Source organism: Vombatus ursinus, unplaced genomic scaffold (genome assembly GCF_900497805.2).
Source record: "Vombatus ursinus unplaced genomic scaffold, bare-nosed wombat genome assembly UNPS02014818.1, whole genome shotgun sequence".
NCBI classification, from domain to species: Eukaryota; Metazoa; Chordata; class Mammalia; order Diprotodontia; family Vombatidae; genus Vombatus; species Vombatus ursinus.
This window is the reverse complement of record NW_020954596.1, coordinates 53,418,655-53,444,922: the sequence shown is the minus strand read 5'-3', so window position 1 is coordinate 53,444,922 and position 26,268 is coordinate 53,418,655. Positions and strand designations below refer to the sequence as shown.

General features: G+C 36.2%; 1 protein-coding gene across 2 annotated transcripts in view; it reads right to left on the bottom strand.

Annotated features, from left to right (window-relative positions):
* Window positions 1-13,317, bottom strand: part of GUF1 (GUF1 homolog, GTPase) — a 31,178-nt gene extending 17,861 nt beyond the window's left edge. Inside the window, exons 1-10 of one of the 2 annotated variants that reach the window (XM_027836069.1) lie at window positions 12,888-13,317; window positions 11,850-11,961; window positions 11,364-11,512; window positions 11,053-11,133; window positions 9,277-9,354; window positions 7,952-8,035; window positions 4,548-4,612; window positions 4,158-4,361; window positions 2,849-2,988; window positions 893-1,016 (exon numbers count right to left, since the gene is read on the bottom strand). In XM_027836069.1, coding sequence (XP_027691870.1) covers window positions 893-1,016; window positions 2,849-2,988; window positions 4,158-4,361; window positions 4,548-4,612; window positions 7,952-8,035; window positions 9,277-9,354; window positions 11,053-11,133; window positions 11,364-11,512; window positions 11,850-11,961; window positions 12,888-13,070 — 1,220 coding nt within the window. In that variant the 5' untranslated portion in view covers window positions 13,071-13,317. The remainder of the gene's footprint in view (window positions 1-892; window positions 1,017-2,848; window positions 2,989-4,157; window positions 4,362-4,547; window positions 4,613-7,951; window positions 8,036-9,276; window positions 9,355-11,052; window positions 11,134-11,363; window positions 11,513-11,849; window positions 11,962-12,887) is intronic. The other variant, XM_027836070.1, reaches the window with a different exon arrangement.
* Window positions 13,318-26,268: the final 12,951 nt, after the last annotated feature.

The following is a 26,268-nucleotide window of genomic DNA, read 5'->3' as shown; positions in this document are numbered from 1 at the left end:
AAAAAATAAAATAAAATAAAATTATGGTCTTCCAATTGTATATGCCTTAACACTTGTTTTGAGTGATATTACTTTAAAACATTTTAAAAAATACAATCAATATATACAACTTATCCCACGAATTCAATTAGTTGCCAAATCTCATAATTTCTCTCTCTAGAACATCTTTTTGTCTATTCCTTTATCTCCACTCATATGGACACTACTTTTGTTTCAGATCCTTTTCACCCTCCCTGAACTATTCCAACATCCTTCTAATTAATCTCCCTGCCTCTAATCTCTTCCCTCTCATCCATCATCCACCTAGCTGCTAAGGACATTCCTAAAGCAAACATGTGTTATGTTGTCATTCCGCAGACTTATTAAACTCTAGGCTCCCTGTGACCTAGAATCAAATATAAACCCCTAAATTTGGCATTTAAAGAATTATACAACCTGGCTCGAACCCAACTTTACAGCTTTTTACAAAGTACCCTCCTTTACCTATTCTTTAGCACAGTCTAAGTGGCCTTCTTACCGTTTCTCACACAGAACTATTCCATCTCCCAATTCCATATCTCTGCAGTTTTGTCAACCATGTGTGGGAGAGAAATGCACTCCTTCCACACTGTTGTCTTTAAGAATGCCAAATTTCAAAATGTCGGTTTAGAAGCCACCTCCTATAGGAGGCTGTTTCTGTTAGTACCTCCCCACAAAATTACCGTGTATTTATTATGTATGCGATATATGTACATATCTCCTCTTATAGAACCTAAGTTTCTTAAAGGCAGGGCATCTTTCGTCTTTGTATTCCTGGTGCTTCCTTCACTTAGCTCAGAGCACATAGTCAATGATTAATAAATGCTTAATCAATTAAAATTCTGAATAAAAATAAATGCATAACGAATCTCACCTCCAACCAGCACCCAAGGCAAGGCTACTATCTCGATGTACTGTTACACTGGAATCATTTAGTGTCAGTTTTTCTATAGCACTCTTCAAATTATTATATTCAGATTGGTCTATGGGGTACATTCCTGTGAAAATATTTGATAATACATTTCATTTACCATATCAGATCATACTAACAGGCTTTACCTCTTAGTATAAGATATAATGCTGCATACATTAATCCTAAGAATTTATCATCACCTTTTCCCCCATATTTCATTAGACACAAATATTCTTCAATCACTGACTAAAAGTATGTAAATAAAATTATGCTAGATGTCTTTCTAACTTTAGTCACTAGCATTCTGCTGTTCAACTATCATATAACATTCTCCCCCTAACAATTAAAATATTTTTACCAATGCTGAGGAAATTAAAGTTGGGAATGAATTATCATAAAAACAAACCACAATTCTTAAAGATTACAAAGAAGATATTCCACAACAAATGAATTTGTAACAGTCTCTAATAAACAGTAGTGAGGAAGTTTTTTGTAAACTGTCAAGTGCAATGTGCATTATGTTTATAAATAGTGAAAACTAATACAGTTAACTCTTGATTACACCAAAGACTACCCAAAATGGAAACAGACAACTGCTCCAGTTTACTGACAGTATCCTGAAATACCTGTTTTGCTTACAGATCAGGATTGTCTTAATCTTACTTGACAAATAGCTTCCAGGAGTGGGGAACCTGAGGCCTCAAAGCCACATGTGGCCTTCTAGGCCTCAAGTGCAGCCTTTTGACTGAGTCAAAGTTTTACAGAACAAATCCTTTTATGAAGGGGATTTGTTCTGTGAAGTTTGGATTCAGTCAGAGGGCTGCACTTGAGGCCTTACAGGGCCACATATGGTCTTGAGGCCACAGGCTCCCCACCCCTGGCTTATACCTTAGCAGGGAAGCCTTTGAAACTCTCAAACCCTGCTCCAGAAATACTACTCAGTTAAGTGTTTTGTTGGTCTGAAAAATAAAAAAAATAGCCCATTTCCAGCATGTTATTTGTAGGAAAGGGAACAGTAGAGAGGAACTGTAAAGTTGCCCTGCTCTGACTCAATTAGTTCTTCACAAGTGACTTCCATTAAATCTTTCATTTAAAGAGAATTACCAGAACAAAGCACACATATTCAGATCTTAAGTTAAAAAAAAAATTTTCTGAAGATACAGATGTGCACAAACACACAAATTCTACATCTTACATTATTATCTCATACCTATGCTTCTCTTCATGAGCAAAACCAAAAAAAAGCAGTAAGGATATATTATTCTGATAACAAGATATTCTGCCTATTTCTATTATGAGCAAGCATTATTTAAATAAAATTATTTTGAGGCATTCTGACTCCAACTGGCCTTGAAGTCAGAAAGACTTGGTTTTAAGACCAAAGTTCTCTGATACCTATCTTTTGAGTGACCTCTTAAGTCAGCTAACTTATCAGTGCCCCAGATGACAATATTCAGTAGTTACAGACTTAAACTGGCAAAAGGGCTTCCATACTAGGAGTTTCCTATACCAATGAAATCACAGATCTAGACCAAATCAACTTTTATTACCTGGGGAAGACTGAGATTAAAATACTATCATAAGGGATTCATTTCTTTAAAACAAGAGCTGAATTAAAATTAGTAGAGCTTTCAGCACTTCAGAATGTATTTATTGGGATAATTTAGGTAACACTTTTTGATGATGAAAGTTTAAAAACCACTGTGGATTTAATCTCTTTAAAAACTACTTAAATCTTAAGATATTTCATTAGGTAGAACAAAAATCTGCTCAAATAATGGTATTAACTTAAAATGAATAGTTCATAGCATAACTGGATACTGTACTAATGAAATCTGTTATAATTATTCTTGCTGCATAGTATATAGTGGGAATAAAAAAAATTGTGCTAATTTTTTTAACTTGTGAACTCCTCACCTGCAAAAACCATTGGTTTCGCTGACTTAAACCCAGGCAAGGGTTCCACTGGTTGTTTATGCAAATATAATGTATCTCCTATTTGTGCTTCAGTGACATCTTTCATCCCAGCAATCAGATAGCCCACCTGTCCTGCATATCTAAATAAAATTAGTGTTATGTGGAAATAATATTGTTTGTTTCAAGTTTTATAACCATTAGGTCGTCTATCACACAAAAACCATCTTATTTCAAACCCAAACCTTTTCTTTTTGAAAATAATCAATGGCTTGATTCTCAAAGTCTGAAGTATGTCCATATAAAGAAGTCACCAACTGGGCAAAAGCCCTTAAGATCAATTTTCATACCTCTCAATAATTCCACGGCTTCCTCTTTCCAAATGAGAAAAGAATATCTAAGATACTGAGAATAACTGTGAAGATGACTTGTGACACTGACCTCTCCCCTTCCAGAATATAAAAATAATGAAACTCCCATCAAGGAGAGAGAAAATCCACCATGACTTATGAAATAACTCCTGAAGTGCTGACTGAGGCACACAGGGCTAAGTAATTTTTCCAAGTTACTATTCAGTGTCAGAGTCAAGATTTGAACCCCGGTGTTCCTAACTCTAAGCCCAGCATTTGACCATTTAATCCAACACACTATACTGCTTCTCTCTACTGGGAACTAATAATGTTGCACGTTAAGTATAGTAAAAAAAAAAAAAATCACAACTAGCCCCAATTTTTCTTTTCATATACATGACTTATAGAAGAAGGAAGCAAACTGACAAAACAAAATGCCACAGATTTGGTCAAAAAAAGGAAGAAAAAAGGCAAGTTCCTAGATATGTCCGGGGCTTATATATAATAAAAAACACTGTAATGATCCTCAATAATGAAAAATTCTTGTATTTATAATAAGGAATGACATTGGAATAATTTGAGACATTTCTATAAATACAGTTAAAATGCTTTCTGGGAAATTATTAGCTATAGAATCAGCATTAATAGCTGAGAGGCAAAGTTTTAAAGAGATCATCCATCCAACCCACTCCCAACATTTTTCATTATATGAGGAGTTTTTAAAAGGTCAATTTATAAAATACAAAATTCTACTACAGCCTCAGTCTCTTCACTGTAACTCAATGGGACTACATTAAGCTGACTTTAAACTAAGAATTTCTCGAAATATTCCAGCTTAACTTTAAAAACATTTTAAACACTCTATCACAAAAATAAAGTAATCAATAAAAGGTTTTATACTGAAAATTCAGTTATTTTTACAGACAAAAAAATTAAAACTATCTGCAGCACTAGTTACTTACAGTTTCTGAGTTCGTTGTTCATCTGGGCTCAGAATTCCAACTTCATTAACTTCATAAGTCTTCTGTGTATAAGCAGATACAATCTTATCTCCTTTGGAAACAACTCCATCAAACAGTGCTACATTAGCTATCACTCCTCTATACTGGTCAAAGGTAGAATCAAACACTAAAGCCTTCAGGGGATTTTCTCGACTCACTTTTGGTCTATGAAACATGAAAATAAAAATAAAAACTCCATTATATATATACACATGTATATGTATACAATAAAAAATATGCTTAAAAAAGGACTGGACTTATGATTTCACCAGTATAAGGAATTCCCTCTACTAATACAGGTCAGCAATTAATCTGCAGCATTCTTTTAGAAAGGATAAAACAAATACTCACGGAGCTATCCTTTCAATGACAGCCTGAAGTACTCTTTCTATATTTGTTCCTAGTTTAGCAGAAATCTAAAGAATATAAAAAGTAAAAATAAGACAAAATACCTATGACTGTATGGCTGTTACTTATTGAATTCTTGACATCTGATAGAATATGCAGCTTATTTGTAAAAGCTTACAAAGAATGATTACGAGTAATATCAGCTCTTTATGAGAAACAGTGGAAGAAAAATAATCTATATAAAATATATAATCTGAAATACAGTGGAGTTAGTTCATCCTAAGAACATTTAATTATAAAATTTGGATGACAAAAGAAAATGTGAAGAACTAATAAAGATTTATACAATGCAATATTTTCCCATCAATGACAGTAGAACTACCACATTTGCATTCTTAACTTCAAAGACTCTAATGTGCTATATATGTAGGTAGAAATGGCATTAAAGAAATATCAGAAAAAAAGCTGGATCAGACCAAGTATGCATCACAGAAGCTTGTGCTAGAGGGAATGAAAGTGTGAGGGCTTCAAGACAATCAATTCTAAAGCTCCCTCAAAGAGGACAAGATAAAAAAAAAAAATCACACAATTTTTTTTTAAATAATGGAGAGGATAACAATAAGTACCAACTCAAATCTTTGTAAGAATAATTTATTCACATATTTAGGCCATTTTTGATGAAAACATAAGGAGATAATCTTTCACAAATGATACTATATAGAAGACCTCATCTTTTTAGGCACTTAACTGAAGAGAAAGAGAATATAAGAATCGACTATGCTTGTTGACTATAAAAAAAATTTATTTTGGTAGAAACAAACGGCATCCTTAAATGCTCTCCTCCAATTAGGTGTATCACATGCCAAGTTAAGATTGTACAAGATACTCTGATAGAGGCAACAGTGAAAATTTAATGAACATAATGATCAGGATCTAGGGAGGCATACAAGGAGATCCATACCTGTGCTAGAGATTGTCATGGGTACTGTACATCACAAAATTTAAAAAAAAAAAAAGCTTCATTACATATAGTAAGGTTTTCTAAGCGCCATCTGCAGGTGACACTGCACTAATTCAATTAAGCCATCTGAATATTGCCTTTTTGAGCTTTCTAAATGAGATCTAAAATTACTTGAGTTCAATTTAACAATCCACAGGAAAAAAAATAAGTGGAATAAGAATGCAAATTTTCCATGCAGTGATAAGCCATTTGATAGGAAGTTCATAGAGCTGGTTCATCAGTACATACAATTTTTTAAACACATAGACACTGAAGCAGGCCTAGAATTGAATAGGAGTAAGATTGTGCCAAAATACATTCAGGAAATTGGCTGGCACCTTAAATGACCACAAGTTTCTCCCAAAAAGAAAACCCCATAATTTAATACCAATATTTTTCCTATGATGCTATCAGTCTGAAAATAATGAATTCCAGAAGCTCTGACCAATCAAAATTGCAGGTCATTCAAAATGCAAATAACAAAGCAGGATATTACAAATAATGAATTATACAAACAAAAAGGTGTAAAAGACATAAGAAATGTGTAACTGGAAAAGTAGACTAGTTAACTAGCAAGAGCAAATGTTAACTGGTATAGACCAAAGGCTGCTTTAGTACCCAAACAATGTCAGAAAATATAGACTAAGCCCTGAAGCCAGGACTCCCTGAAGAAAATTTACAGGACATAGATAAAAGTTGCCCATCAGGTGTGGACTGCTGATGTGCACTAATAAAATCATGATTCTCCACATCAAAACCACAGATTCTTTTAAGTTATTAAGTATTCAATTCAATGTTTAAAAGGTTTTTAGATACAAGCCAAATAATCCTGACTAAATCACTAGAAAATATGGCATGGATAGGAACACAGAATATACTTCTTTTTTTTAAGGTATATCTCTTTTTTTTCCTCTGTTTAAATTTCATTTTTACCATATGGAATAAAACATGTACGTCCGTAACATTAGTACAATTAAAAAGACAACTGTACATGAAACTGCAAATCTACTATGCACAAATTGCTATTCCTTTCAAATATACAACAAAATTATTTAAATTTTTTTCTTTTTTAAAAAATTTATTTTATTCTGAACTTAAGAAATAAAACAAGCATTTCCATAAAAAAGTGGGATAGAAAAATAAAGGATTGCACCTGGAATTGCAGGTCCATTATATACACAACTTACTATTTCTTTCAAATATACAACAAAGTTATCACCTAACTTTATTCCCCACCCCTCCCCAAAACTTTGAGATGGCTATCCATTACACACAAATCTGTATATGTGTTTGTATGTCTGTGTGTACACATACAGACATACCTATACATGTGTGTATTTGAATAGCATCTTTCTTCATAGGATCTCTGCAGTCAATTTGGGTATTTGTAATAGAATGACTGGGTCATAAAAAGTTGTTCTTAAAATAGTATTGCCGTTACTGTATACAATGTTCTCTTGGTTCTGCCCATTTTGCTCTTCATTATTTCCAGAAGGTCTCTCCACGGCCCAGGGGTGGGGAACCTGCAGCCTCAAGGCCACATGTGGCCTTCTAGGTCCTTGGGTGTGGCCTTTTAACTGAGTCCAAGTTTTACAGAACAAATCTTTTCATTAAGGGGATTTGTTCTGTGAAATTTAGATTCAGTCAAAGGGCTGCACTTGAGGAACTAGAGGGCCACATGTGGTGTTGAGGCCACAGGTTCCCCACCCCTGCTCCATGCTTTTCTAAAATCATTAAGAGCTCATTATTTCTTAGAGTAATAGTCCATCATAAACATATACCACAATTTGTTTAACTATTCCCCAACTGACAGGCATCCCTGCAATTCCCAGTTCTTTGCCACCATCAGAATGTACTTTCCAACATAACTTTGGTTTGAATAAAATGTGAGTACAGCTCATCATTTCTGTTGTTTTTCCAATGCATGGATGTATATAGACATACGTTTTCTTTTCAAAGAGTTGTAAAATTGTGGGTGCCCTATATTTGGAAAAATACCTTCTTTAACAACTACTCATATTCATTTAATACTTTAACAAATCACTTTCTCCACAACAAATCTGCCAATTAAGTTATAGATGCAGAAAGACTCAGAGAGGTTATATGACTGCCTCGAGGTCAAACAACCTTAACTATGAGCAACAATTGAACCTAAATCTTCTGATCAGGTCAAAGTATTCTTTTTACTATACCACATCATCAGATAGTGACTCAATAATTTGGTCAGGATAACATGGAAAGTCAACAATGGGTCAAATATTCAACTTGTCTCCAAAAATGTGAATATCCCACTGAATTTATGAAAACAGAACCTATTTTTCCTGACATCAATGATAATTAAGTTAAAATCATGCCCACTTTACCCCATGGGTATAAAAGTGCAAATGAAAGAGCACAAATAGATTACCTTAATACATTCATCACTGGGGATGTCAAACATCTTTTCAATTTGTTTTTCAACCCTTTCAGGGTCTGCATTCTTCAGATCTATCTATAAAACATTAATGTTAAATCTCAATATGCTAAAACAAAAACATACTTATAGATGTATGTTCAGGGAGATTTTTAGAGTTTAAATGTTCTACCTTTCCTTCCAAACTCAAATTTCAAAGTACGTTGTATTCCACTGATTATGCAAATTAATACTTTAACACAAACTATTACTGAGTCCAAATTAAGCACTAGTAACATTTACATAATGTTTACAAATTAACTCTTCAAACATTTCAAAAGATCAGTGTTTTCACTGGTATGATTACCTTAACACCAATGTAGAATGCACCCTCTATACCTAATTATGCCACCTTCTTAGATTGCTATTACTAAAAAGACTATTTAGTGGACAACCTTCTAGCAATAAAATTTCTACATTACCAAATTCCAAATTAATAGAATAAAAATTAATGAGGTACTATATTTCTTTTTTAAATTACATTTTACTTTTTAATTATCAGGCATCTAATTTTCCCACTCCCATCCCTAAGTACTTCATTTTAAAAAGCCAAAATCTCTTCAAACCTTATCCAAAATCCACTTTCTCCATGAAACCTTTCTGGATTTACTCAAATGGAACTTTCCTAACTTCTCCTGTTATAAACTCCTATCAATTTTTCTCCACATTTACTACATCTTAAACCTCCTTCTGGAGGATAAGCTTTTATAAGGGCAACAAAAATGTTAGTAAACATCTGAGCATCTATTATGTTCCATCATTAAAATGCAAATAGTTTTTCCAGATTCCACAACTATACCTACTCTGTCAAATGGAATTTACAATCCATTCTTTTTCAAACTTATCCTCCATATTAAAACAAACACACATAATTTTACATTTTAGATTTATAATGTAAGGAGGTTATCCCATTTCCTAATTTTGAGATTAAAACAAAACAAAGTGCTCAAAAGCACATAATTTAGCACTTTATTTTCTAATGTATGTATGGGTAACATCCCTTCTAATTCGAGGAATTCTACATATATTAAGGGATCAATGAAAGCATTTTAGTCTTATCTCTCCTATCAGATTTTATACTTCTTTTATACAATACAGTGCCTAGTACAGTATGTGCACCTAGAAAGCAATACATAAAATACCTGTTAACTAACTATAGGCAATTCATTTTCATTTAAACTATACTCCTTAGGAAGAGAGAGGACGAGAAACTCTCTCATTAATAAGCCCATCAGTTATTTTAAAAACAAATATAATTACACAGTACTTCTTGGAATTACCTTGTTTATAACAGGAATTATTGAGAGCTGAGCTTCAAAGGCAAGAAAGAAATTTGCTACGGTTTGAGCTTGAATACCCTAAAAACATTAAAGTAGACAAGTTTACCAACATAGCTTACATTCACAACAAAACTCAAATCAACATAATCTATGCTCCTTTATAAAAACTACCATTAACATGATCCCCATTTTTTGTTTTAGGGTGCTCAAACTGAGACTGAGCTAACAGCAAGGCAGAAATGTTGAATAGGTGGCACTGAACAATCACTAACCAGGAGATGAGTGGCAGTTAACCAATCAGACATAAAGATAACAGCACAAGTAGAAACACAGGAATCTGAATAATCCTATTTCAATAAAGCAAGAACTTTCTTACTTTTGAGAAATCAGTATGGAGGACCTGAGTTCAAATCCAGCCTAAGACCAAACACTTGACACTTACTAGCTGTGTGACCCTGGGCAAGTCACTTAACCCCAACTGCCTATTAAAAAAAACCGTTATCAGAATTAATGCTTTGTTATAAGGTGTGTGTTTTCCAGAACTTAATAAGGTTTGTGTGAGAAGGTAGTTTTGTTATGCTTCATATTTATTTAGCTGTTATTTAGTCAATCAGCTGTATCCAACTCTTCAGGACCCCATTTGAGGTTTTCTTGGCAAGGATACTAGAGTGGTCTTCCATTTCCTTCACCAGCTCATTTTACAGATGAGGAACTGAGGCAAACAGGGGTTAAGTGATTTGCCCAGGGTCACACAGCTAATAAGTGTCTGAGGCTGGATTTTAACTCACAAGGATGAATCTTCCTGATTTCAGGCCCAGCACTCTCTTCACTGTGCCACCCAGCTGCTCTCAAAAAAAAAAAAAAAAAAAAAAAAAAAGGCATTTTGTTGTTCACGTGTCTGACTGTATATGATTCCATGACAAAGACAATGGAATGGTTTGCCATTTCCTTTTCTAGTGTGTCCAATTTACAGATGAGGAACTAAGGCAAACAGAAGTTAAGTGATTTGCCCAGGGTCATACAATTAGCAAGTATCTGAGGCTGGATTTGAATTCAGATCTTCCTGACTTCAGGCCTGGTCCTCTTATCTATTGCATCGTCTAGAAAAAAAAGAGTTGTATGGCACTTTAAATTTTGCAGAGTGCTCTACATATATTATTTATTTGAGCCTCACAACCAAAAACAACTCCACATATTATCCACCTTTTATCAATGGGGAGATGAAGTTCAAAGAGGTGATTACTTGTCCATGCTCACACAGTACCAGAAGAAGGATTTATAACCAAATCGCCCAAACTCCAAGTCTAGCAATCTCTTCGCTATGCTACCTGGCAGTACTTCTCAATCACCCCTCTGGGAAATTTAGTTATTTCTTTAAAACCTAACATTTCCCCAAATAATGATTTACCACATTTTTTTTCTACTCCATGACTCTTAATGACCTAGTCATTAAAGTTCTCAAAGTTGATATTTCCAAAGTATGCCAGAAATAAATGTCAAATTATAAACTCTTATGATCTTTTAGTTACCTTTAAGATTATAATCCAGACTATAAATGAAAATGGGCATCTCACACCTTTAAAAATCCCTTCCTTCACATTACTTTTTAAAACTTACAGAAATAGCAGCTATACACATCAGCATATAAAGTCTAATTAGAACTGATCTATTCATTACAAAAAGTAAAACGCCTTTTTATAAAAGATATTCCAAAGGATATTTGTAAATAACAGAAAAATCATTATCTAATATTAAAAAAAATTAAAAAATTTATACCTCGTTTGCATCTACCACAAGTAAGACACCTTGACAAGCAGAGAGTGATCTTGACACTTCATAATTAAAGTCAACATGGCCCTAACAGGAAAAAAAAACATCAAAACAATTGAACATAAGCTAAAACTTTACATTCTAATGACTTGAACTTAACCCTTTCAATTAAACCTATATTTGTTAATTATTCATGAAACAATGGTGACATTAAACAGAACAGTAGTGAAACAAAAAGCAGAATTTAGAGATAGTAAGTTTAAGACTAATTTAGATAATATTATTAACAAACAACCCAGGATTAATATTTAACTTACTGGTGTATCAATGAGATTTAAAAGGTATAGTTTTCCTCCGTAATTGTAAAAAAGAGATGCAGTCTGTGCTTTAACAGTGATTCCTCTTTCCCGTTCTACTTGTAGCTTATCAAGTACTTGTTTATTATGATCAGTTTTGGCAATTGTACCTAGAAACATAATTTTGTGAAAATTTTTCTAAGAAGGTAACAACACTAAGTTTTAAAAACCATCTTTGACAATAAGTTATGCAAAGACATATTCAAACTCTTTACCTAAGCTCAATTCTATATGATAATGAAATATACTAACTGAATCTTTCATAAAGATATGCCAATAAACATGACTAAATCAACTTCAAACACTTTGAAAATATACATATTAATGACTGTGGTTAAGGAATAGATGCAAAATAATAGCAAATATGAAATATCAGTCTGTGAATTTCCTGATGCCAAATTATTTAACTGTCAAGTGTCCATTCCACATTAAAAAGAGTTTACACACCTGTTAGTTCCAGAAGTCTGTCAGCTAGAGTACTTTTGCCATGATCCACATGAGCAATGATGCCAAAATTTCTAACATTTTCCACAGGAAATTTAGACATATCCAGTCTTTCCTAGAAAGGCAGGAAAATAGGAAACTCATATTTCAATGAAATGATTTTATTTACTGTATTTCCAGATCAAACCAATCCAAATGACTCTTACTTTCATAGAATCCTTTTATCCTTAAGTCTTTTTTTATTACATTCTTCACAATAACAAAAAATAAAGTTACTAGGATCTATAACAGAATTTATCAAGTAAGTGTCACAATTAAGGACAAACATGGAGGTAAAAGTCTCCTTTTCCATCATTTCCTTTTGCTTGCTAGGAGAAACTGCAGGTCTGGGGACCACACATTTTCATGACTTTTACTTTTAACTTACCATTCCTATTTAAAAATACATTGCATTTAGTCTAAGCTTTGACAGATGTAAGTTGTATCAAAGACAATTTTTTTTATTTTCATCCAAGTTGATTTCTTAATACTGAAATGCAAAAATAAAAAAGATGCTAACTTTATTGTACCTGAATTTTAAAAGATAGCTCACATACGTTTAATATGTAACCTTATTTTGTCACAAAACCTTGATTTGCTTTTCATAAGGGTTTTATTCTTTAATTTCAGGTTACAGCTAAACTACAGCAATCCATAAGAAAACCTTTCTTTTTTCAATTCTGTTACATTCCTATCACAGAGTGCTGTAGGGAATATGGATTTAGAGCACTGGGTTCAAATTCGCCTCTGACACTTGTTTCCTATGTAACCTTGGACAAATACAATGCACATCTATGGCCTTAAATTTCCTTCTCCGCAAAATGTTGGGATTGGGCAAAATGATTCCTAACACAAATTCAAGTGAGAAAGCCAAGTAACCGTTCCTTTGGCCCCCGACCCCCGGTCCCTCGGGGCTTCCAGCCGCAGACCCCGCTCCGCCTTCCGCCTGCCCAGCCCACCCCGCCCACCCCGCAGCGGCCCCCGAGTCGGCGCAGCAGTCACCGTCCGGTCCGTGGCGCTATAGGGCCTGGAAGAGGTCCCCCAGAAGGCGGGGTCCTTTTCCGGACACGGAGAGAAGGGGGAAGCCCCGCCAGCCACCGAGAGTCGGCGCCCAAGGCCCCCCAGGGCGGCCTGCGCCACGCACGCCCAGCGGCGCCTCGGTCCGGGTCCTACGACAGCCAACATGGCCCGGGTCTCTCGCGCTTCGTTCTCAGGAGGGGCCGGGTCGTGGAGCCACGTCCATCCACTCTGGCGGTCGCTGTCGGCTTCTCCAACCGGAAGAGCGATCTCGGCCCGAAGCTTCCACCTTCCCAGCCTGGTGACCCCTCAGCAAGTCCCCATTGACTAAGTAGAATTCCCTCGCTCCAGAAGCCGGGCCCGCGGCCCCTTCGAGAGAACGTGACCCCACGTTATATCATCACGTCGCCCTCTGCGATGGCGCTGACGTCATCACGCCACTTCCGTCCTCTGAGAGGGTCCTTGCGTCATCGCGTTCTCGCGCCGGCTCCGCCTTCTCTCTGCAGATAAAGCCTATTGGCCGGTGACTTGTGAATATTGTCTCGTGCTCCTGTTTCCACTTTATTACCTTTACTTGTCCTGGCTTTTGGGGCTGTGGAACAGGGCGGGAAGCAGACTGAAAATTGTTTTTCCCACAGACTTCCCCTCCAGAGTCACTAGGATTACATTCTATGCCCTAGGGCGCTTGGAATTTACCCTGACGATTGCTCTGGCCCCCCAGCCCGGCCACGATCTAGAACAGTAACATGTGCTCGGGTCTCCCAGTCCTTGAGAAGCCTTAACCTGCACACGGGTTCCCAGGGTCCTCCTCCTCCTTCTCCCACAGACACCTTTACACGAAGGCTCAGCTTCCTTGGTAATCCCTCAGCTCTTTGCTATCAGGATTCTCTCCCAATTTATTGGTGCAGCCTTAAAGGCTAAATCCAAGATACTTTTCTCAACCTTTCTCCTTTACCTCTAAGTTACTTTGAACACAAAACAAAAAAGTGTTCTGCCAATACATCGACCTCTTGGGTATAAAGTGAAGGCTGAAAGCAGACGCCAGAAGCCCAGCCACTTAGCCAATAGCTAAGAATTCTCTCTATGACCCAACCAAGGGGTCATCCAGCTTTGCCTGAACACTTCTACTGGAGAGGAGCACACTACTTAAGGCAGCTCAGTCCACTTTTGGATAACTAATTGTTGATAAGACAATCTTAAATTTGCAAACAATTGAAATTTTGAAACATTGAAACTTTAACCCATTGCTCCTAGTTCTATTTTTAGATAGGATGAGATAGATATACATGTACTTATATATGTATGCATGCAGAGATAAGACTTGTTCTACCCTCTTCCTAGCTTCTCTATCACTGTCAAGGGCACCACTATTTTTCCAGCTACCCAGTTTCACAACCTACGTGTTATCTTCTATTCCTCACCTGTTCCCTAATACTACTACTTGACTGGTGCAGTTCCTTATTACCAGGTATGCAATGTATAATGTAAATAAGATATGAGATAGATATTAATCTCCTTGACACAAAACAAATGCTTCACCCAAAAGGTTCTCAGAAGCATGAATTAACTAAATTTAGACAACCAGTGGTAAATAAATATTGGTATGCTCTCCTAGGAGGTTAAAATTTACACATCAGAACAAGAAACAAGAAATTTGTGGGACTGCTGAATAAGGCATTCTGTATTTCACCTCATTGTGCACTGGTGCCTCCAAGGTAGAAATTTTCTGGCAAACCCGAGCAGAGATTGGTTTCATCCCCCAGCTGATAGTTATCTTCAAGAACAGAAACCCCACCCCCCTGCCACAGGTTAGCTGTAATCAAGATGTCCTGGAAAATTAAACCTAGGTTGATTCCAAGATTAGATACTTGTAGCTCAGGATCTCTGGTCAATTAACAGCCAGTGGATTCCTGTCATTTTCAGTAGTTATGTTCTATAAATTTTCCTCTAATACTAAATTAGCAAATACTGAACTATAACTCCTAGGGGAAGTACAGCATTAGATTCCTACAAGCTTCTGGTTACAACATTTACTTCAGCACTTTTCTGAGGGCCTCAGAGACAGATCAGCAATTTTCCTCTTCCTTTTTCTGGATGTACAATATTGTTGTTTCATTAACTGAACTCGTGGCCTACAAGAAGCTTATCTAATACACCCATTTTCTCTGTAAGGCACATTATGGCCTTTTTGCACTTAGGAAAGATACAGAGCACTTCAACACTATGCTTGGGGTCCATTTTAAACATCGAAATCACCAGCAAAAAAACACAAAAAAAGTGAAAAGTGTGGCACTACAGAAAGGACAAGTATTTATAGTATGGGAGCTGAAACAAGAAGACAGAGCATTGCCTCAGCTGGGAATATGCATATCCAGTGACTCAAATTTTTTGCCTCTCTGGATATTCAAAAATGACCAGGAAAGCGCTATGAGTATTGATTTAGGGATTACAACAAATTTTTGTGTAGTAGGCAAATAATGAGACCTAACTGTATTCATAAAAGGAAATATGAAGTCGAAAAGGCAACCAGAGGCCTCAAAGCCCAGGTTCAATTTACCTATCAGTCTGACCTGCCAATTGGGAACAGTTGCCACAATCACTATGTGACTAGAGCAGAGGAAATGGGAAGCCACCTTCTAACCCACACCCAGGATAGGCTTGAATAGACCTGATATAATTTGCCCTCAGGAACTGAAGAGAGAACCTAAAGATCTATTGAGTTATTATTTCTTTCTGTTCTGTGGTTAGTAAGGGAATGGCTTCATCATTCCCAAAACACTGGAGTCCTAGAGCACTGAGTCATACTTGGTCAAAAAGAAGAGACCAGGGGTTTCTTCGTCATATAATACAAGCACTTAATACAAGTGGTTGGCCAGAAACAAGCTGGGCAGCTCTAGCAATGCCCTGTTACCTCAGTAAATACAAAATTTATAAAAAAAAACAAAAACAAAAAAAACTGGTGGGTGAAATAAGCAATAGAAACTGCTATGATTACAAAAGGTGTTATGTTACAGCCAAGCTTTGAAAGAAGCTGAGATTTTAGAGGTAGAGGTCAAGAGGTAGTATATCTCAGTCTTAGGGAGCAGTCTGTCAATCCTTTGATGTCAGTTTAGATTAGATTACAATTCCACTTTATCTAATAGCAACAGATGTTTGTGTTTTATTTAAAACCAAACCAAATTCACCCCCTCAAGACAAATTTTATCTTTCTTAACTTGCATAATGAATGTCATTGATTTAGGAATTTAAAAATATCATTGATTTATGAAAATGACCTTTCTGTGTTCCCCTCAGTTTTACCAAGCTTGGGATTACAAAAGCCAATTAATCTTCAAATGTGAGCTTACCTGCAGTATGACTTATTGCTCACCTAGCCTTTCAAATCATTGCTCCTTCTTGATCTTTCAGTGTCCCAACTAAAGTATCTTGCATAAATTTGAATTAACACCTAGAACATGGCTATGCTGTGTGAATTGCTCCATAGATTTAACAGACGTTTCCTATGGTTAAATTCAGTCATTGAGCCCCAAATCTCTCCAAAGAGTTATGTATCATGATCATGCCTATTTTTAAATTTCTGATTGAGGGGCAGCTAGGTGGCACATTAGCTAGAGTACTGCCCCTGGGTCAAGAGGACCTGAGTTCAAATTTGTCCTCAGACACATACTAGCTGTGCAATCTTGGGAAAGTCACTTAACCCTGATTGCCTCCAAAAAAATAAAAATCTGATTGATACACATCAGCACATTATTTTTTTTTCTTCTTAAGAAAGTTTGTGACCGTGAATCAATATGTCACATACTTTCTCCTCACATCCCATTCATACTTCATTGGAACTTTCTTCTTCCTTGGAGAATTTGAACATCATAGCACAGATCCCTAGGGCCCTTCAGTAAAGTATCAAGAGAAGCCATTTGACAGAGAATACTTTTTGTTTCAAGTGCTTTCATATATTGAAGCGTTATTAACTTCATGCTTTCATATTTTTTCTTGCAAAGGTTTTATAGATATGTCATAAAAAACAGTATTTCAGAAGCAATATATAAGCAACTTTTTTTTTTTTTGGTGAGGCAATTGGGATTAAATGACTTGCTCAAGGTCACACAGCTAGTAAGTGTCAAGTGTCTGAGGCCAAATTTGAACTCAGATCCTCCTGACTCCAAGGCCAGAGCTCTATCTACTGTGCCACCTAGTTGCCCTAAGCAACTTATTTTTAAAGATAGTTGGAGGACATATTCCCATACTTAAAAAATAAAGACAAAAAATCCCCAAAATTTAAAGACTCACCAAAGATATGCTCTCCATTCTTTCTTGAGACCTAGATTTAATGAAATTTCTAATATTCTATGCCACCTCATACACCCTCTTTTCAACTCAAAGATCATCTTTCATTGTTCCCAGTATTGTCACCTTAACACTTTAAAGCAATCAGTGTGTGCTGTGTTTGACATTGTGTGACTGTCTCCTCTTTCCATTTCTATGCTAGAATGTTTTGATACAATTTTAAGTGACTTAGCAAAGGACATTAATCGCTTATACAACTTTGGACTTTTTCCTGAATTTCTCTTTCCTCTTTCCCTAAGCAACAGACCATCATTTTTTGAATTTTTCAACCTTTTATGATACTCTCTGAAACTCTTCTCTTTTCTTATCTAGTCAATAAATCTGTGACTGGCCTCATATTTGTTTTGTGTTACAGACAAACTAATACTGTAATACTCCCATGCCTTTTCTCCCCACTACTGTGGAATGCCCTAGGGATCAGTGTTTCATTCTATAATGTTCAACAGTTTTAAAAATGCCTTGGATAACAGCCTACATGGCATACTTATCAAATTTGCAGATGACACAAAGTAAGCGATCATGTTGGATGACAGGATCCAGAAAGACCTTGACAAGCTAAAACACTGGGACAGATCTAATAAAATTAAATGTAAGGAGATTTGTGATTAAGTTGATAAGGGGATTTCTTGTTATGATAGCAATGTGAAAGGTCATAGAGAAACCTGTCTCATGAGGACAAGGAATGGGTTTGTTTATACTTGGAGGAAACTATGTGTTTTTGAAGAAAGGTATGTTTTTGTGCTTTAACTCTACAATTCAGTATCTTTAGAAAAAGGACAAAAAGAAAAAGGACAGCCTAAACAAAGCTATATCTCTTCTCTTAAAAAGTGTTAACGATGCCTTTTGTTTTTATGGCATGGCCATTTCCAGATACATCACAAATTACCCAATGAGCCTTACCTTAAATACCTTATAACAAAGAAAAAAAGCACAACCAACCAACATAATGACCATGTCTGACGCTATATGCAACATTCTGCACCCATGGTCTTCCGCAACCCTAATGAAAGGTGGGAAGCATCTTCTCATTTCTTTTCCAGGACCAAACTTGGTCATCACAAATATTTAGCATTTGACTGTATGAGTGCTCATTTTTCCCCTCATATTATAGTCACTGAAAAAACTCTTGGCTCTGCTTCTTTCCCTGTGTTTCATAAGTCTGTCCACATTTTACAGAATCCCTCATATTTGTCATTTCTTACTATGCAATAATATGCATTTATAATCACAAGCCAGAATGTGTTTAGCTATTAATCAATGAACACCCACTTTGTTTTGGGATTTTTGCTACCCCAAAAATATGCTATTACTATTTCGGTACATAAGAAGCATTTATTTATGTCTTTGATTCTCTTGGGGTGTAACCAATAGGGTGATCTCTGGTTCGAAGAATATTGAGTTCAGTGACTTTTCTCACATAATTCTAACTTGCTTCCCAGAAGGGCTAGACCAAATTACGTCTCTCCAAACAGTGTATGTATGTCTCTTTTCTCATTGCTTTTCCATTGTTGACAATTTTCATCCTTCATCATCTCTGCTAATTTGTTGAGTGTTTCTTGTTGTTATTGAGTCATTTCAGTCTTGTCCAACTGTGTGTAGCCCTGTTTGGGGTTTTCTTGGCAGAGATACTGGAATGGTTTGCCATTTCCTTTTCCAGCTCATTTTATAGATGAGGAACTAAGGCAAACAGTTAAGTGACTTGCCCAGGGTCCCACAGCTGGTAACTGTCTGAAGTATCTGAACATAAGTCCTCCTGACTCCAGGGCTAGCACTCTATCCACTGCTCCAGCTAGCTGCCCTGTTGAGTGTTAGGTGAAATCTAAAAAAATATAATGTGCATTTGTCTTACTCTTAGTGACTTGGATCAGTCTTTCACATGGTTGTCAGTACTTCACCAGTCTTTTAAAAACTCTTTACCATTATGGAATACCTCTTGGTCTTATACATTTTTCTTTTATTTTCCTATTTATTTTGGATTTTAGACTTACAGGTATTTGATACAGAAGTTTTCTCCTCACTTGACAATTTACACTAATGCTACCTTCATTAATTTTGTTTATGAAAAAGTGTTTTTAATTTTATGTAGTTAAAAATTGTCTGTTTTCTATTTTTTAGCACCCTATCCCTTGAGTGGTTAAGAATTCTCCCTCTAAGGGGCAGCTAGGTGATGCAGTGGATAGAGCCCCGGCCCTGAAGTCAGGAAGATGTGAGTTCAAATCTGGCCTCAGACCAAACACTTGATACTTACTAGCTATGTGACCCAGGGCAAGTCAATTAACCCCAATTGCCTAAAAAAATTAAAAAAAAAAAAGAATTCTCCCTCTAGCTGTTATTACCCCAATTTCCTCTAATTTTTGTTTTTGTAATCAACTTTTATATTTAAGTTTCATATCCATTTGGAATTTATAGTGGTATTTGATAGAAAATGTTATCTTAACCTAATTTCTGTCAAATAGCAGAAATGTCTTTTCAAAAACATCTTTTTCAGTGTATGTGCAGAGCACAATGGAATTACATTTCCATTAAGAAAATCACAGAATCTTAAGGATGGAAGATAGTTTAGTGGCTATCTAGTACAACCCATATGCCAAAGCAGTGGTATCAAACTCAAATAGAAATAGATCCCTACCGGTCACATATTGAGTTGGAAAACTACAAATTAATATTATTATCTATGTTGTATCACATTTTTATTTATTTTGTTAAACATTTCTCAATTATTTTTAATCTAGTTTGGGAGGCACTTGTGAGTTTTACAAAAAGATTCCCAATTATACTATACTATACCATAACATATTATAACACACCATACCATACTCTGGCCTCAGTTTCCCCATCTGTAAAGTGAGGATAATAATAGCACCTCCTCACAGCTTTGTTTTGAGGATCAAATGAAATAATGTATTATTATTGAGGCAGCTAAGTGGTGCAGTGAATAGAGTACTGGACTTGAAGTTAAGAAGACTTGAGTTTAAATCTAGCCTTAAATTGACCTTAGTTGGGTGGCCCTGGACCAGTCCCTTAACCTCTCTCAGTCTCGGTTTCCTTATCTGCAAAATGAGAATAATAGCACCTACTTCACAGAGTTGTTTTGAAGTCAAATGAGATAATATTTGTAAAACATTTTGTAAACCTTAAAGTGCTAGCTATTCTTTTTGCTGCTATTTCTGTTGTTACAATTATTACATGTAGTATATATAATAATTATTATTATTATTATTACTACTATGACTACTACTGCACTATGTACTATATACCTAACAAGTGGTCATACAACTTCTGTTTGGACACCTCCAAAAAGGGGTAACCTGCTACTTTCTGAGGCAGTTTATACAGTTTTTGAACAGCTCTAAATATTAGTAAAATTTTGCCCCCTGACATCAAGCTTATGTGTTTTTTTGTTATCTTTCATTCAGTGTCCCTGGTTTGTCCATTGGGGCCAAACAGAACTAATTCTTATCCCCTTTCCAAGGGGTATGTCAAGTTAAACATTCCAAGTTCTAGTTTTATTAGTAAGTTTTCCTATTTCTTAATTTTAAATAGATATTGATGAGAGATTATATGCCTATTTGAAAAAGGGATGGCATCCATAAAAGGCCTCAGCGGACAGTCCTTCAACTAAAATAGTTCCTCACCCTGTTTTGTGGACTGACCCAGAGCTTCTTACTAATAGTTAGAGAACCCTCAGACAGAAGTGTAGAATAAGATATGATAGCATGAGCCTTCATCATGGTTAGTTTAGCTCTTTCCCTAAGTCATAAGGACCAAATATTCTTAGATAATCAGAACTGTTTATCACTCACAGCAGGAACACAGATGAAAACTAATCCTTTGCTCAGTCTACAGAATATGTGTAAGATAGCCAATCTTCTTGTTATTATTATTATTTTGCTTCTACCTGTTATTTTACTTCCTGGTTATTTTGCTTTCTGATATTAATCAGGCCTGTATTCCTTAATGATATTAAAAATGTTAATTCTTTCAGTTTTTACCATTAGTTTTAAATTTTTATTAAACACTGAAAAACAGCATTTATGTGTTATAGAAGTACAGCCTCTTGGGACCATCTATTTCTTTTTTATATTTATTTCTTCTTTGGCAGTAGAGGCACTTATTTCTTTATTTCTCTGTTGGTCCCAGAGAAGGAAATACATGCATCTTGAGTAAAGAATGTGAGAAATAAAAACTTTTAAGTTGCATTAGGAACATGAGGGAAATAAACAACTGTCAAAAAAGGCCTAGAGGCCCCACTAGGAAAATCCCCACAGATTGCAGTGGATTTAAGTTTGCAATAAAATGTGTTAGCAGAAAAGGTTGGTGTTTTTAAGTAGCACACTGAGAAGCATTGCATCATAGGTAATAGTCACTCCCTGAAGATTTCTGGTGAGGCCACTTAGGTTCTGGGGTTTTTTGTTTGTTTTTTGGTGAATCCTTACTAGCAAGCATTCTTTTTAGTGGTTATAGAGACATAAAGTCATAGAATTGTGAAGCTAAGAGAGACCCTGTAGGTCATTTAGCCTCACTCTATTATGATGAGGAGACCAAGGCCCAGAGAAGTTATTTAAGGTCCCAAAGAGACCTTATAATGTGGGAAAAAAAAGACTAAAGAAATCAAATTTAGAAAAGCTTTAGATTGACAAGAAACTTAGACTAACTTGAAATTTGCAATAGTGATTAAGAAAAGATGCAGCGACAAAGCTTGGTGGTCAACTTAGTGGAGTAACTTGTTCTTACAACCTCCAGAAGAGCCTAGGTTAGCCTACAAACAACAAACATTCCCAGCTTTCCAAAGGGACAGTCTAGTGCTTCTTCTCACCTCTCCTACTATCACACAATGTAATATTTAGCCTGATCAACTCATATATTACCAAGGAAGGACTTTGCAGGAGAAGTGGCATAAAGGATATCATTAGAGCAATATATAATTGGAAAAGGAAGAAGGCAAGATCAATAGCAAAGGTAAAGGATAGTAGATCAATATGCTCCGTTGGTAGATAGGTAGAGGTGAGGCAGTATATACATATCACTTAACCTTTCTTTTAAGAAGGACACCTAGATCATCCATGTCTTCATTCCTCTCCAGGCAGCATTCCTGACTCTTCCAGACTCTCTTTACAATGCTCCAGAAACCTTTTATGCTAGGCGGGATATTTGTCTCCACCAGTGAGGAGAGAGTCCCATACTGATGGGCTTTTGGACTGGGTTAACTCTAAAATTTAGATGAATTATATCTATCCCATTCCTCATTCTACTAGTTTAGTCAACCTAGAAATCAGAAAAAATCAGGTTAGTTTGTCAGGACCTGTCTTTAATGAAACTATGCTGGCTCTCGGCAATAGCTGCTTCCTTTTTAAACTGTTTGCTGTCTAGCTAGTTAATGACACATTATAGAATTTCCCCAGGAATCAAAGGGAAGACATAATAGAGACTGCCAGCTCCTCTCATGTCTTCTCAGAGTCCTTTCCTTCAGCAACTTAAAAGTGGGGTTGGTGTCACCCATCTTCCTTCTTGAAGCTTGAAGCCTTCAGAAGCACCCTGAGTGACTGTAGAGACCAAAGCTTGAAGAGCACTCAAGAACACTGAAGAGATTGAAGCTCGCTTTCTCTTGCCAACTCTTCCCTGGCCCTTATGCAGAGTGGGGCATTTATCTCTACCACTAAGAAGAGAATCTCATACTAATAGGCTTTGGCACTGGGGTTACCTTTAGAAAACATTTGGTAGAGTATTGACAAAGTACTCTATTTTCATGGAATAGAAGGAGACTTGGAGGAGGAAATTACAAAGAGATAGAATTAAAACTAGATAACTGACCAGTCTCCAAGAGTATCAACTTAGCAAGAGGCCTTTAATTAACTCCACCAAAAATCTGTGCTTGTTCTGTGCTTTTTAACATTGTAAATGACTCCAATACTGTAATAGATGACATCCAGTTGATGCAAAGCTGGGAGGACTATCTAATACACTGGGTGAAATAATCAAGATCCAAAAAAATCTAGATGGGCTGATCATTGGACTCAATTTAATAAAATAGAATTCATTTGGGATAAAAGTGCTCAAATTAAAAAAAAATTCAACATAAGTATAAAATGGGGCTAAAAATGGTTAGCAGTTTATTTGAAAAATGATATAGGGAGGCATAGCCAAGATGGCAGAGTAAAGGCAGGGACTCACCTGAGTTCTTCCCCAAATCTTTCCAAATACCTTTAAATAATGACTCTAAACAAATTTTTAGAGCAGCAGAACCCACAAAAAAAGATGAAGTGAAGCAATTTTCCAGCCCAAGACAACTGAGAAGGTCGGCAGGAAAGGTCTGTTGCACCAGGGCGAGAGAGGAGCACAGTCCACGCCCGAGTGAACCAGGAACAGGCCTCAGGGAGACTGAATCAGTGGCAGCAGTGGCTGTTTCCAGACCTTTCAAGAAATTATCAAGGAATTTGATCAAGTCATGATCAAAAAAAGATCCTAGACATCATCTTTTAAGAAATTATCAAGGAAAACTGGCTTGATATTCCAGAACCAGAGGGTAAAATAGAAATTGAAAGAATACACTGATCTCTTCCTGAGGGAGATCCCAAAAGAAAACTTCCAGGAATACTATAGTCAAATTCCAGAGTTCCCAGGTCAAGGAGAAAATATTGCAAGCAGCCAGAAACAATTCAAGTATTGAGGTACCACAGTCAAGATAACACAAGATTTAATAGTTTCTACATTAAAGGATTGGAGGGCTTGGAATAGGATATTCTGGAGGGTAAAGGTGCTAGGATTACAACAAAGAATCACCTACCCAGCAAAACTGAGTATAATCCTTCAGGGGGAAAAATGGACATTCAATGAAAACTTTCAAGCATTCCTGATGGAAGGCCAGAGCTGAATAGGAAATTTGACTTCAAAATACAAGACTCAAGAGAAGCATAAAAAGAAACAGGAAAGGGAGATCGAAAGGGTCTTAATAAGGTTAAGCTGTTTACATTCTTACATGGGAAGATGATTCTTCTAACTCATAAGAACTTTCTTATTAGTAGGGCAGATAGAAAGAATATATGTAAACAGAGGGCATAGGTATGAGTTCAATATGAAGGGATGATATAAAAAAATAAAGTGAAGGGGTAAGAGAGGAATGTACTGGGAGAAAAGGAAAGGGAGAGGCAGAATGTGGTAGATTATCACATAAAAGAAGCAAGAAGTGGGGAAGTGAGTGAACCTTAATCTCATCAGAATTGGCTCAGGGAGAATAACATATACACTCAATTGGGTATAGAAATCTATCTTACCCTACAGGAAAGCGGGAGAGGAAGGGGATAAGAGAAGGGGGGGGTCATAGAAGGGAGGGTAGATTGGGGGAGGGGGTAGTCAAAAGCAAAACACTTTTGAGGAGGGACAATGTGAAAAGAGAGAGAGAACATAGAATAAACGGGAGTGGGGAATAGGATGGAGGGAAATACAGGAAAAAATTTTTCTCTGATAAAGGCCTCATTTCGCAAACATAAAGAACTGAGTAAAATTCATAAAAATAAGAGCTATTCCCCAATTCATAAATGATCAAAAGATATGAAATTTTCAGATGAAATAATAAAAGCTACCTATAGCCATATGGAAAAAAAAAACCTCTAACTCACTATTGATTGGAGAAATGCAAATTAAAACAATTTTTAGGTACTACATCATACCTATTAGATTGGCGTGTAGGACAGAAAAGGAAAAGGACAAATGGTGGCAGGGATGTGGGAAAAATGACAAATTAATGCACTTTGGTGGAACTGTGAACTGATTCAACCATTATGTAAAGCACTTTGGAACTATGCCCAAACTATATTATAAAACCATCCACATACCCTTTGACCTAGAAATACCACTCCTAGATCTGTATCCCAAAAGAGATGAAAAACAAAAAGGAAAAGGACCTATATATACAAAAATATTTATAGCGGCTCTTTTCTGGGGGGCCAAAATTGGACATTGAGAAGATGCTCATCAATTGGGGAATGACTGAACAAATTGTGGTATGTGATTAGATTAGAATACTATTGTGCTATAAGAAATGAAGGGCAGGATGCTCTCAGAAAAACCTGAAAAGACTTACATGCACTGATGCAAAGTGCTTTGTACTTTGTACAAAACAGCAATATCATAGAATTACCAGCTATGAATGACTTCACTATTCTCAGTGAAGGACTTATGATGAAAAATGAAGAACTGGTGGTATCTGAATACAGTTTGAAGTATACTTTTTTTACTTTATTTTTCTTGAGGTTCCCCCCCACACACTTTGGTCTATGTTTTCTTTTACAACATGACTATTATGGAGATGTTTTGCATGACTACACGGATATAACTATATCAAATTGCTTGCTTTCTCAAAGTGGGGGAGTAGGGCGGGAGGGAGAGAATTTGAAACTCAAAGTTTTAAAAACGAATGTTAAAAATTGTTTTTACATGTAACTGGGTAAACAAAATTTTAAATAAATTTTTAAAAATAAAGAAAGATGGTCTAGGAGTTTTAATGGACTGCAAGCTCAATAGAAATCAGTAGTGTGAATTGGCAGCCAAAACAAACTAATACATTGAGAAGTATTTTTTTTAAAAGTGGCAGCATCACATAGTGAATAGAGCTAGCCTTAAATCCAGGTCATGCCTTTGATACGTGGCAGTAACCCTGGGCAAATCACTTAACCCCTTGGTGCCCTGAGCCATTCTCTAAGAGTGTAAGTTGCAGAGAAGTCACTGCCCTCCATTGTGGGCCATTTCTTCACCTAAGAATTTCCTATACCAATAAAATCATGTCTGGTACAAAAACCAAAGGGTTAATGGGGATTAGACCAGTGACTTTACTGGTTGAGAGAACTACTGGAGAGTCCCTTTACTAATACAGATAGTCTCTCTGTATTTTGCTCTAGTTAGACTACATCTGGAATATTGTGTTCAATTCTAGGGCCACAGTCTAGGAACAACATTGCTAAGCTAAAGGGCATCCAAAGGAGTTTCACCAGAATAATCAAGGACCAGGACTTCACAAACATCACTT